We start from the raw sequence: 13,909 nt of genomic DNA, 5'->3' as shown, positions 1-13,909 counted from the left end.
TAATCATTCCTCAAGGACAGTTATTAATCCTTATTGATCACCACGGGATGTGCTTTCAAGTAGGAAGGCTTAGGCTCCAGACATAAAAGATGCCACATGGAACATGCCTTAAAACATTGAAGAGCTCCCATATCAGTCAGGCAGTCTTCCAAAGCCACTGAGCATACAAGTCTTCACTGGGCTGTTTTTGGGGGTGTCCCCCCCCCCCAGCATTGGTGGTTTTGTGCTTCTGCAATGTTTGGGGCTCCTGTTGCTGACGCCTCCCTGAACTCAATGGGATCATTTTTGAGTAAACATGTATAGGATCGTGTTGTCAGAGGTTGCTCATAGAAAACGCACTCCATAGCATTTGTGCTGCCAGCCAGAGTTATTATGACCTCACTAAAACAATTACTAAACTATGTAGAGACACCCTTCCTGTGTTTGGATAATGCAAGAATACAACATAACAAAGCAATATGGTTGACATCCAGTTCCAGTCATTCTTAGAGTACATGCACTGAAATCAATGGTCTATTCTGAGTATAACTAATATATTAGTTGGCTATTCAATATATCTAATATATTGGACAAAAACAGCTGAGAATTCTTTAGCATTTTTAAAGGCTAACAAATTGGTTATGGTGCAGGTTTTTGCCATAATAAATTTGTTATTCTTTAACTGGAGTCTTTGCTCTTTTTGCCACAACAGACTAACAAAGCTACACTTCGGGAAATATATCGAACAATGGCTTATTAATTGCTTATTTTATATTTTACATCAAACTACAGTACCGATTTCCGTTGCAAGCCCCTTTGCAGACAGTAAGAAGGTCAAAAAGCAGGATATTAAGCTAGCAAGAATTAACAACTAATCACGTGTCTGATTAAGAATACAGCTTCATTCTAGGCTACCAACTTTAATTTAATATTAGTCACAATATAGAGGCACCAAGTCTGTAGCCCTCGCTATTGTCATTGTTGATGTTGTTAAGCAGAGTATGCAATGATTTTGCACTGAAAAGTGGAAGACACTTTTCATTTTCATTTTAACAGAACTGCTAGGTGCAGCTATTAAACAAACTTACAGAGCAGTCGCCTATACTACATCTCAGAGGTAAACTCTTTGTTTTTCCGATGGGGCTTACTTCCAGGTAATTGTGCATAGGATCAAGACCTGACTAAAGGAAGTTGAGTCTCAGGCAATAGGACAGAAACGCTGAACGCTGTTTCTCTCGCTCAAAGCTTCATTTCTTTCCAGATTTTTTTTGTGGGGTGGGGGAGACATCCCAGAGGCCAGGTGGGTCCCACGAGGTCAGGCAGAAACTATCTCGACCCCGCCCCCGTCAGGCCTGGCTGTAATTGACGCCCCTACAGGTGCCACCTAACTACCGCATTTGTAACAATTCTATCATTCAGTGTGGCAACACCTGCCCTTTGGAACTCCTTGCCTAGTGATATCGGGCAGGCGCCCTCACCTTACTCTTAGAAATGCTTACAAACGCTGGTGTGAATTTTAATCCGGTTTAGTATATTAACTTCTCTGTGTTTCAATGTATTGTAACGCGCGCGCCCCCGCTCCCATTTTATGGTTTTATCTTTTTGCAAACGGCTCTGAAGGTTTGATATATATATATATGCTGTGTGTGTGTGTGTGTGTGACACAAGTAAATAATAAATACAGTACCTGGATGCCAACGTAACGCCAGCCTCCGGTAGGCTCGCTTCAGGTCTTCGTCGGAGGCGTCGCGCTTCACCCCCAGCACCTCGTAGTGGCACTTCATCCTGGGAGGCGCCTGCGGGACTCAGCGCCACTCGGCAGAAGGCGAAGCAGAGCGTTCTGGGGAGCCCTCCTGGGCCGGCACCCTCGTGCTGAGGGCACCGAGAGACACAGCCGGCGGGAGGAGAGGAGGGACCGGAAGGAGCGGAGGAGCCATACAGGAGGCCAAAGCCACTTCCCGCTGCCGGGTTGGGAGGCGGAGCTGACGACGGAGCGAAGCGGCAGATCGGGATCAGCTGGAAGTCAGCGCCGGGGACGGTGGTTGTTGGATGGAAGGGAAGCTGGCGCAGCGCTGAGCAGAGAAGCCTTTGGTGGCGGGCAGAACTCTCGGCACGCGGAAGTTCCGAAGCGGCGGGTACCACTTTGATGTTGATAGAACGCCGGAAACCCGAACGTTCCAGCGCTATGGCGGCGTCAGAACTCCCAAGACGCGAAAGTTCCGGAGCAGCGGAGGCTCCTTTGATATTAATAGAACGCCGGAAGCATGAACGTTCCAGAGTTATGTAGGGGAGGCTGCCCGTAGGTGTGCGCGCTAAAGCTATAAACGCCCCCGGGGTAGGTAGAGGGGGGAGAACCACTCTTGGGAACACCGTTGACGCTAAAAAGCGAGTAAGAACGATTGTTTCGTAATGTTTTGTTTCTCCACTTTTCCCAAATAACTATCTCCTTGCGGCGGCTCAGGTCGATTTGTTCTTTAAAGACACTAAGAGGCCAATAAAAACACGCGATATTTTGTAGTTTTGCGAAATTGCGGCCTTTTTTTTGGCAGTAAGAAGCAAGCTGCCGCGTGCAGACGTTATTTTGCTCAGAAATCAGCAATAGGTGAGGTTATGCAAGCGGGGTGAGCTTATTTGCTCTTCCCACAGCAGTGAATATAGTAGACATAATGTAAAAAAAAGTTCCATTTTTATAGCGAGAGGCTAGAAGACAGCAGTGAGTCCCTTTTTGCAGTGCACTAGAAATGTGCTGTTTAAAAAACCAACCCAGAGTGATACCAAACAGCAGTGCAGGGTACTCAAAACTGCAGTTCCGGTCTTGCGCCACCCACAAAGGTCCCTTCATGACCTTGGATCAGCTGTTATCTCTGAGCCCAGCCTTTCCTGCAGGCTTGTCCAGAAGACAGAAGTGGGTGACTGTAAGTGCAGCACCTCAGCTGTTCTTTAGAGGAATAACAGAATATGAATCTGCATTGTTTGGTCTCATCTTTATACCACTGTCATGGTTCCCACCCCAAGAATCCTGAGAACTATAGTTCATGGGTGCTTAGTTTTTAGGAGACCCCTAAGAGCCACAATCCCAAAAAAATTGAGGGGTATAAGAGTTCTCACAGTGGCCAGTCAGATGCCCATGTGGCCTTCAAGCTGGACATGGGTGCAACAACACTCTGCCCACTTTCAGTTGCCAGCAACTGGTATTCAGAGAGGTGTTGTTGAACATGAATTTGTCTAATTCTCCTTTAAAGCCGTCCAAGTTGGTAGTTATCACTGCCCCCTGTAGAAGTGAGTTCCATAGCTTAACTATGTGCTGCATAAAGAACACCAGCAATGACCACCTTCCTGATAGGCTATGGGCACAGGATTCTGCACAACACTATTGCATATGGCACTGATGAAGAATGGCAGTGGGCTGACACACAAGCCGGCTGCTGGAAGAGTGTAAGAGGAACTTCTAACTACCTTTGTGCTGTTGCCTTTTCTCGCAAGGACATTAAAAACCATCTAACCAAACGAAGAGCAAGTCTTCAAGTTTTCTTAATGTACAATGTTCTCCTGACTTGGCTGCAGCTTTTTTTTCAGAAAACCGGTCCAGGTGGATATTTGGTTTGTCCCAGTCAGTTGGTTCCTGTTGAACAACCGCAGAGATACTGCTACCCTTCTCCACACATCACCTTTTCTTTAAGTGTTTTAAGATACCATGTTAAAGGGCACTATCAGAAATGTTACTTGGAAGATATTACAAAACTAGCCCATAATCAATGATGAAGACATAGTTTATAAAGTTACTGTACACAAACCAGTTACAAAAAAGTAGTAAAAGCTGTTTAAATGGTTGTATTATCGAGTCCCCTTTTTAAATGTTTTAGACTCCAATTCCACCAAGTTTTCTCTTCATCTTCCTCGAGCGCTGGTGTAGTTTGTTTTTCTTTTTCTTCTTCAAGCTCATTTTGGGCTCTGGCTTCACTAGTTGTATTTCCTCGGGCTTTTCCTCAGCTGGCGTTTCAAAAACAACTTCTGTTGGATCTTCAGGAATCAGCGGCTTCTCTTCCTTCTTCAGTTTCTGTAGCTCTTTCAATTGTTGCTTCTCTCTGAATTTAGCAGCTGTGGCTAGTCTTATTGCCCGGCGATGCTGGAAGCAGAAGAATACAATTAGCATGGCTACACCAAAATACAAGTGTTGGAGGTACAAGAGGAGACCAAACCCACGAGGAAGCTGCCTGGTGCCGTTAGACCACTGGCCCATGTAAGCTCAGAGCTCTGTACATTAACTGACAGCAGCTCTCCAAGGTTTTGGAAAGGATTTCCCCCATGCCCTGCCCAGACGTGCCCACGATTTAATCTGGCACCTTCCATATGCAAAGCATAAACCACAGCCCCTCACTATATAAATTCTGCAACCAATATATTTTAATGGGTTAGCATTAGTGGTTGCTGAACATTCACAGCAACTCCAGTTAGCCATACAACTTAGAAACCACTGTCTGGACTTAGAATCATAGAACTGCAGAGTTGGAAGGGACCACGAGGGTCATCTAGTTCAACCCCCTGCAATGCAGAAATCTTTTGCGCAACATGAGGCTTGAACCCACAACCCTGAGATTAAGAGTCTCCTGCTCTACCGACTGAGCCATCCGCAGGGCTTAAATTCTGCTGCACGAGGCAAAGAAGCAGATAATGAAATACCAGTGCAGCATCACACAGTACAGTACTGTCTTAAGCCTTTTGCCCCGATGCAATTTCACTGTCTCAACCCTTGCACCAACTTTTTGTTTCGGAAGAGGGGGCATGGCAAGTGCAGTAAAGCCCACAGCAACAAAGGCAAAGCCGACCTTTGTGCTCCAGAGGCAGCACAAGCCTGAGGCCAAAAGTCAACACAGAATACTAACTAGTGGGGTGGTTATTTAAAGCCTACTGCCGAGAACCCAGTGGATTGGACTGTTGTGGGTGGAGAGAGTTACTAACAACCTTTTACTAAAGGATCACATTAACAGCGTTGTCACAGTAAGCAGAGGAATAAGCTAACTGAAGAGTGTAGTCTTTAGAGTATTAAAAATAGTATTACCATATTTGGAGACTGGTAATGAGGATTTTCATACAGGGTTGGTCCTCCAAAGCTGCCCTGGAAGATCTTGATAAGGTTTAAGACAAAGCGCGGTCCAATTTCTACCAGGGCTCCATCTTCTATTATCTGCAGAGTTGAAACATTTGATATTTCAGTGCAAAATAACCTTTTTTCTACCATACAGGTGCACAACTGCCGCAGGCACCTTAAAATACCCAGTATTGGTGCAAGATTCCCTCTGGCTGTGTTATATAGCAGCTGAATGGCTTTTGTGTACTCAGACACTCCAGTGGATCGAATCAGCCTGAGCTGACTCCGATAAGAAAAATGGGCTAGAATATGGATATTGTTTGTGGGAAGTAAGAGCCACTAAAGCCACAGCTTGCACAACCATATCAATATAAGGGTTGCCTCTTTTTGTTTCAGAATGGAATTGTGTCCTTTTTGTAAACCTGTAAACTTTTGCTCTTTGTAGGAACAGTCTGAGTACAACCAACAGGCATGTAGGACTGAAGAACAGGAGCCCATGGAAAATAAAAAGGGAGGCATGATGAGTGTAGCTTCCTTACCACGGAGCCTGTGGAATACTGAAGTCCTTCCACAACCCCAAAACACTCTTTCAACTATTGACCAGATATCACTCATGACTTAAGTGTGTTTCTTCATTCTACCGCCTCAAGGACTTGCAGTTAAACTCCTGAATGATAACTTCATTCTCAGAATTTTAAGGGAAATAATAGGCACTTGTGAAAATGCTAAATGTGATCCAAAATCAAGTGACCCAAAATCAATGTGCCTGCCATATGCACATGTTCTGCACTGTGGAAGATTATCTGGGTCTAGGAGAATTTGGCATTTGAGTTTTGGCCACTACTACCCTTTATGTGTCAAGCTAAGTTACTAGCAAACCCATCTTAAAATGTCTTATATTAGGAGAGAGGTGTATTCTAATCAGCTATGGTTCAATATGCGAACAAGTCTAATAAACCCTCAGATTTCAATAAAATGTTCACAAAGCATTTTTCAGTTTAAGACATTGCATACAGATCGTGGGTGGTGGTCGTGGGTGTTTTGATTACATCATCCCACGGGCAAAGCATAGGCAAATTACCTGGTAATTTCGAAACCAAATCCTCTTGTCTGTTATGGAGAATGTGAAGACGTGATCTACAAAAGGCTGGCTTTTGGGATGATACAGGGGAGTACCAAAAATCTGGCAGGGTGAAAAATGACAACTTTTTAAAGCAATCCATATGATCAAAAGATTCAGCACAATTCTGGGTGGGCACTGCATATTTCACTCTGTGTGGCGCTAACACAATTTGTTCATCACACAATCAGGCTGTAAACTGCTCTGCTGTCATAGATTAAATCTGTGTTGTATTATATTTGGTCATTCTTGGTTTTTGTCACAGAATGGTTACAGCCTTTGCATCAACATGCTTATATCGCAATGCAGTGACCCGAGGAGACATCTGAACTGTAGCCTTATTGGAGTTCGCCGATTGGGTCTGCGTTGCTCCGGGACAGGAGGAAGGAAGTCAAAATGACACCGAGGTTGATTCAAAGAAAGAGTTTATTCTGCTCTCCGGATAGCAGAAGGCACTTGCGTGATTAGTCCCCAGCAAGTCCAAAGAAATGACAGGTTTCATGCAGTTTATATATCCTCCAGGCACCCTCTCGCTCCTCCCCTAGGAGCCCAACCACGTCGGCCTACGTACGCAGGTTGACATCACATATGTTCCTGCTCTGGTACTCTCAACCATAAAAGGATCTTCCTTCCTGTATTTCTGACCATAGAAGGATCTTCCTTCCTACTCTTATCTGGGAAGACGTCATAATCTCCGGGAACACACTTTTGGCGTTTCCCCCGGACATTGGTCTTGTGCGTATTTTGTGGTCAGCACATAAGATAAAGTTCTGACGCGTTTTCTTTGTTCCCCTGGAGAGCCAAGGCCATCCCTTGCCTGTCCTGATAAAGGACAGAACTGTTTATGCAGTTGTGTCCTTATTATGGTTTTGCTCAATAGTTCAAGTTTTACGCATTTAAAAGTTCTCTCTTTTGAAAGAACAAAAGGGGGGGTGGGTTGAGTCAGTTTTAAACTTGCTACACAGAAACCCATTCCTTCAGAACCATTCTGGTGGAAATGGATGTGAAACTTCTACCTAGCTTGGTCAACTGGGCTATTTTTAAGTGCCAATCCTCCATTTTGGAACTGTACTCATGGACCAAGTCTTCCAAAGCGTAATGTGAATGATTAGCATACAGCTCAGCTTGAAGCACAAACATGAATACTGGAAGAACTGGAGGCAGAGATTTATCCAACACGTTGAAAAGTATATTTTCCGCGTTCAGTTTAGTGCTGTTTCTCTGCTGGCACCAGCATTAGATTTAAAGAGTGACAACTTAGAAGCCCTGTAGCTCTTTTCTATTGAAAGAACATTGCTGAGGATTGTGGGAGAGAAGCATTGAATAATGTCATTCACTAAATGAATTACAGGCGATTTGCAACTTACACACATTTAACTTGTCCGCAAAAAAATAAAAAGTGGGCAGAAAAGGGGTGGGTGTCTGGGAAAACTTTGGCAATCCCTCCCCCTATTGCACCCCAATGTGTTTTGACCTTGCAATTTTGGCTTTATGTGTATGAGAACGTATGAGAGCCACCTGCATAAGCCAATGCATAAGCACTGCCTTACCACTAATATTTTCATCATCATCATCTTCTTCACATACTTTATTGCACTAGCCAAAGGCCATGGCATCATTCACAAAGGGAACAAAAAGAAAAGCAGCAAAAACCATAAAACCCATAAAAAATATTAGGCACTGCAAATACAATAAACCACAATCACGTCTCCTAAGAATTATTTGTTGCATACAATAAAATAGCAAGGGGTTATCAGGTAGAATGTGCCAGCTTAAATGTCTGAATCACCTTTGCAATTGACCGCTATTTTATCTAGATCTTTTCTCCTGATCTTAGCTGCCAGTGCATATTGTGCTACTTTATAAGTTACGAAGTCATCAGTATCACTCAGCAGCCATTTCACCCTTTCCACCCTGTTTGAGTGTGTTCCATTCGTGAGCAGGGGTTTTATAAATCAGTCTCTTGGTTCTATATTTTAAGTAGCTGTAGGAGACTTTCAGGGTAAAAAATTAGGTTTACAATGTTTTAAATAAATGCCACCATCTCCATCTCTCTTCAACTACTCTTGGAACAAAAAAACAAACAAAAACATTCACATGCAAAACCCACAGCCCCTTCAACCACAGCCCCAGCTAAGAAATGTGTACTGGCTCAAGAGATAGGGCTTATCATTTTGTCAAGTGAGTTTCGGCACTGCTGGGTTGATTCCAAGTCGGTTCGCCTCAGAGCAGACTCAAGGAAAACAATGAACCCCAAGTTAGTCATTGATGTCAATGGGTTTACTCTCAGGAAACTCAGTTGGCTACGACCTACCGATCTGAGGAACCCACAAGTTGCCATTGCCACATCAAGGTGAACAAGGATCATGCTATCCTATGGCAAAAAAGCACCTGCTATTTTAAAAATGGGAGAACTAACTTATAAACACTGCCATATACCGACCTGAATGAACAGCTCTTTCAGCACAGCATAGTGTGGCTCCTGGTCAAAAGTCTGTGGGGAGAAAGTATTTTAGAAATCGGCCAAAAAAATATTGATCGTAAGATAACAGAAGGTAGTATGATATCCTAAGAGATCGATACTCGCCTTATCAAAAGACAGAATGGGTCGGGAGCCTCTCAAACAATTCCCAGTCATTTTCAGCTCGGCCAAAGTGTGAACTGCAGTGATATTAAGTAGAGCTATGTCAAGTCAAGATTTTATTGTTCAACAACAACAAAAACATTTTCAAATGTTAAAACAGAAGCAGAACAGCAGTGATTGAAGTATGTAATATTAACATCTTCCAGACATTAAGCCAGGCAGTCAGGTCAGTCTTTAATGTTTTAACCATAGGTTACAACAGAAGACCAGATGTGTGTCTTTGTAGGATCATTCAGGAAGGAGTAAAAACAAGCCAACAGCAATCAAAGACATTCAATCACATATTTGAACTTACTATTCTGTACTAGAAACTTTGCTGATGGTCCATGGGGGGCATTTGAAAGCCTGAAATAGACAAGAGGGAAAGAAAGAAATCCCCAATTGAAGTTATGCTTGAAACATTAGAGTGGTTGAGTATCAGTGATGTTAATGGGGTATTATACACAAAATTCCTATCCAGCTAGAACAGCTTGAAAACCTTGCAAATAAGAACTCATCTGGTTAAGAGGGAACTGTCCCCAGGTGCCCTGTTAAGCCCCTGCCAAGTTTCTCTGAGTTTATTGGATCTTGACAATGTCACAGGAGACAGTTCCAGACTAGGAAACCAGAGATTCTTGTTAATATCTAAACTTTTGCCTGTCAGGTAAAGAACAGCACCTAACTTGTTGCATGGAACAGGGCAGAGGACACAGAAAGTGATAGAAGGAGCTGGGTGTGTCTTGCCAATTTTCCACTGCTGGTACAAGTGGATTGTGTTATTATTTTTCCCTAATAATTTGTCATCCCCCCCAGTAGTTTACAGAACCTATAATTTACAGAATAATAAATAGTTTCCAGAAGCCCATTCAAGAATGGTGGCCTGGAAACCCAAATGATGAGAATATTCCTACCTATCCACTTTGAACTCATCTAAAGATGTCAGAAATTAGAACACACAGGGAAAATATATTCTGATTTAAAGTTTTTCTCACCACACATAAAGATCCTGTTTCTTCTTTGCTTCAAAAAATATGCATTTATTGCAATTTTTCATTTCGCAGACCTGCATGAAGCACAAAAAATAGTTCCGTAATCTGAAACATTGTAGTTTTTCCAGTGTAAATCAAAGGTTTCTTTTTCCTAAGTATAGTTACAGCAATTTGGAAACTGAACACATGAGCAGGGACAATTGTGCTGGCTGTGAGTTGGAAGGTGCTTGCGGCAGGAACGTGCTGGCTGCGAGTTGGAAGGTGCTTGCGGCAGCCTGTTTATAGGTGTGGAGGCCTCCAGCACAATGCAAAACCCCATAAAATAAGGATTCTACAACACACAAGGATCCTACACAATTAAAGGACACCTCACAGCAGACAGTCTCCCTCTAACTCATGGGGGTAAACCAATAGGGTCATTCCCACTCTCCCTGCTCCAATGTTCTGGCTCCAGATTACTGTAATGCCTGAACAGGACCACTTTCTGCACAGTGCCATGAGAGTCAATCAAAGGAGATACAGTTCACTGCACTATTCTAAACATGAAATTATTTATTGTTACACCTTGAGAAAGCAGCCACTGATGTACCAAGCTTTGGGTTAATAGCTGGATTCAAATCCCCAAAGCCAGGACATATAATGGTTAGTCTTAGGCAAAACAGGGGTGTCATAACTTACCTCATTAATTACAAACAGCTTATCTTTCCTGTCCATTTTAGTGTCTGGAAAACAAATGAAATTAAACAATGTATGTGTAATGATCGCCAAAACATCCTGGTAAGTAATTTCACCTACACTTCTTAGAACTCTTTGAAATTACTGATAAAAGTTGCTCTGGTCCAGCCAAGTTCTGCACATGTATCCCTACCTCAGAAACTAGATGTAAGTAAGCACTGTGCCCAAGGATTCCTCTTCCCAATCCAGCAGCTAAGGTTGTATGCACAGAGTACTAAATTTTGCCTTTAAAAAAATAATCTGCCTATCAGCAGATCACCAATATAATTCTGCTTTTGAAGGTGCCTTGATATATGCACTCCCAACAGCTGGATTGGAAGAAAAGCAGCACACACCAACTTAGGCTGAAGAGGACCTGTATCAATATGCTGCTTATCACAACTTTTACTACAACAGAAAAATGTTAAGGTAAGAAACTTTACACAGCTAGAAAACAGTAATGCTTAACTACAATATAATTATTACATTCATTTTGCTTCACATACCAGTGTTTTTGATAAGCCGGTCGTTGTTGTTATTTAGATTTGGACAGTTCTACGTGAGTAGAAACAGTGAACTTGTTAGAACAAGACAGAGAAGACAGGTAAAATAAAAAAATACCTGCTTTAGCATGGGGCATCATTGTTCTTAAGTCTTTCATGAGATGCCTTGTCCTAAAATTGATTCCTCTGGAAGAGAAAATGAGAACTCTCTCTTTGTTTTTCCATTTGCCCTGAAAGACAAAAGTATTAATGAGAAGGGAACAAACAACAACAGATTACCTCAATCATTAATTCTCTGGATAGTTTCAGGCATGTCACAGCCGCAGTAATTAGTCTATTAAATGGGAGCAGTGAAGCTGATTTTTTGGGCAAAAGCCATTTTAATGCAGAAAACTCTTCTTCAGAAAACAGCCATTTCATTACATTCCCAATATGTTTCAAAAAGCCTATGTATTGTATGACCTGATATGCGCAGGATCGCACAGCCTACTAAAAGCTGAACACCACAGCTGTTTTTAACATTTCATAGAATTTATACACTTGACTGAAAAAAACAAAAATACCCCACTCATCTAGAAAAATTCACAACCCTATTTTAGAAACATGCAAAAGTTAAACACTAAAACATTTCTAAGCATCTGGCTAAGCCTTGTCTGAACAGGAATGTTTTCAACAGGCACCGGAGTGCAGTGAAAGCACCTGTGTGGATCTCAATATGCGGGAAGTTACGAAGGGCAGGCGCCGCTGTACCGAACAACCGAGTCCATGAAGAACCGGAGAACTTAAGACCCCATTTGCAAGGTGACTTTATTATGTCGCCCGCTCCCACCACTCGACGTGTGTGTAAGGAGATCTCGTTGGTAAATTGATAAAGGCAGCAGTCCAGAAACGAAGCCCCATGGAACTCACTGACGAGCAAACATGCCCAGGGCTGCGCTGGAAAAAGACCCCTGTTATCTAAGAAGCAGCAGGAGGAGGATGGATGGCAGCTAACAGATTGAGGTTGAATCCTGACAAGACAGAAGTACTGTTTTTGGGGACAGGAGGCGGGCGAGTGTGGGGGACCCCCTGGTCCTGAATGAGGTAACTGTGCCTCTGAAGTTATTCTGGACTCACAGCTGTCCATGGAGGCACAGGTCAATTCTGTGTCCAGGGCAGCTGTTTATCAGCTCCATCTGGTACACAGGCTGAGACCCTACCTGCCCGCGGACTGTCTCGCCAGAGTGGTGCATGCTCTAGTTATCTCCTGCTTGGACTACTGCAATGCGCTCTACGTGGGGCTACCTTTGAAGGTGACCTGGAAATTACAACTAATCCAGAATGCGGCAGCTAGACTGGTGACTGGGAGTGGCTGCCGAGACCACATAACACCGGTCTTGAAAGACCTACACTGGCTCCCAGTATGTTTCCAAGCACAATTCAAAGTGTTGGTGCTGACCTTTAAAGCCGTAAATGGCCTCGGTCCGGTATACCTGAAGGAGTGTCACTACCTGGACACTGAGGTCCAGCAACGAGGGCCTTCTGGCGGTTCCCTCACTGCGAGAAGCCAAGTTACAGAGAACCAGGCAGAGGGCCTTCTCAGTAGTGGCGCCCGCCCTGTGGAACGCCCTCCCACCAGATGTCAAAGAGAAAAATTACTACCAAACTTTTAGAAGACATCCGAAGGCAGCCCTGTTTAGGGAAGCTTTCAATGTTTAATAGGTTATGGTATTTTAGTGTTTTGTTGGAAGCCGCCCAGAGTGGCTGGGGAAACCCAGCCAGACGGGCGGGGTATAAATAACAAATTATTATTATTAATTATTATTGTTGTTGTTGTTATATGCTCAGGGGCACCTTTGTTCCACGAGGAGCACAGCCGCCACACACCCCGCGCGGCCAAGTCCAGGTCCCCCTCGTACTCTCCTCACCTGCGAGACCGGGGCCGGGACGACATGCTCATCCGGCCCCGGGGTGGCCTCAGCGGACGGGCCTTGGCCCTGGCCCTCTGCCCCCGGAGCTCTCTTGGCGCGTTTCCTCCTCGGCTCTCCCTTGCCAGCTCCACGCTGCCTCTTGGCTGCAGCCATCTTCGCACGCTCAAAGCGCCGCCGGAAGTCGCGCCAACCGGAAGACGGCTTTCCCCACTCTTAGCCTCTCTAGGATTTTCCGAAAAGCGGAAGTAGGACATACTTCCGGATTGAGAGATATTTTTTATTTATTTCGTTTCGTGGAATTTATACGCCGTTTGACTGTTAAAAACACACACACACACACATCAAAGCGGCTTATAAAAAAAAGACAGAGCAGTAAAAACCGAGGGGGAATTCTCAGCCCTACTTTAAAAACACACAGAAGTTAAAATAACTAAAAGAGGTTATAATAACCTGTTTTCTAAGCATCTGGGCCAGGAATAATAGAATCAAAGAACTGTAGAACTGGAAGGGATCCCGAGGGTCCTCCAAGTCCAACCTCCTGCAGCGCAGGATTAAACTCGCAGCTTTGCGGTTATCAGCACCACGCTCTAACCAGCCAGTACAGTGGTACCTCGGGTTACAGACGCTTCAGGTTACAGACTCCGCTAACCCAGAAATAGTACCTCGGGTTAAGAACTTTGCTTCAGGAGGAGAACAGAATCGCGCAGCGGCAGCAGGAGGCCCCATTAGCTAAAGTACCTCAGGTTAAGAACAGTTTCAGGTTAAGAACGGAACGAATTAAGTTCTTAACCCGAGGTACCACTGTACCGTGAAGGCGGCTGCTTGATACCAATAGGCACGAAACCAGACAAACTCCTTCCTTTTGCTGTTACAATCTTTTGTTTACAAAAGATTAAATGAGTCAGGAAGTGTCATATCCCTATAATGAAGCGTGCTACTCTAGAGTTTCCAATCTCTATACTGCAACGCTGCAAAGGATGGG

At 43.9% G+C, this 13,909-nt stretch overlaps 2 protein-coding genes and 2 long non-coding RNA genes across 4 annotated transcripts in view; 2 read left to right on the top strand and 2 right to left on the bottom strand.

Moving 5' to 3' along the window:
* The window catches only part of DNAJC21 (DnaJ heat shock protein family (Hsp40) member C21), a 19,138-nt gene extending 16,478 nt beyond the window's left edge, over positions 1–2,660 (bottom strand). Inside the window, exon 1 of the mRNA XM_082242019.1 lies at positions 1,667–2,660. Within this exon, the coding sequence (XP_082098145.1) occupies positions 1,667–1,763 (97 nt within the window). The 5' untranslated portion in view covers positions 1,764–2,660. The remainder of the gene's footprint in view (positions 1–1,666) is intronic.
* A 1,071-nt stretch (positions 2,661–3,731) lies between these two features.
* Positions 3,732–13,115, bottom strand: BRIX1 (biogenesis of ribosomes BRX1). Its single transcript, XM_082242167.1, has 10 exons — positions 12,925–13,115; positions 11,136–11,247; positions 10,479–10,522; positions 9,804–9,874; positions 9,128–9,177; positions 8,776–8,849; positions 8,632–8,682; positions 6,150–6,251; positions 5,039–5,164; positions 3,732–4,105 (listed from the first exon to the last, which is right to left on the bottom strand). The coding sequence occupies exons 1-10, from the start codon at positions 13,078–13,080 to the stop codon at positions 3,839–3,841; spliced, it is 1,053 nt and encodes a 350-aa protein (XP_082098293.1). The 5' UTR covers positions 13,081–13,115; the 3' UTR covers positions 3,732–3,838.
* LOC309514262 lies at positions 4,080–6,044 on the top strand. Its single transcript, XR_014211845.1, has 2 exons — positions 4,080–4,219; positions 5,514–6,044. It is a non-coding gene; the product is annotated as an uncharacterized lncRNA (long non-coding RNA).
* Positions 6,258–12,645, top strand: LOC309514266. The gene is made up of 3 exons (XR_014211852.1): positions 6,258–6,595; positions 10,817–10,943; positions 11,694–12,645. It is a non-coding gene; the product is annotated as an uncharacterized lncRNA (long non-coding RNA).
* Positions 13,116–13,909: the final 794 nt, after the last annotated feature.

Source organism: Podarcis vaucheri, assembly GCF_965113315.1.
Source record: "Podarcis vaucheri genome assembly, chromosome: 11".
NCBI lineage: Eukaryota > Metazoa > Chordata > Lepidosauria > Squamata > Lacertidae > Podarcis > Podarcis vaucheri.
This window is presented reverse-complemented; position numbering and strand designations above follow the sequence as displayed.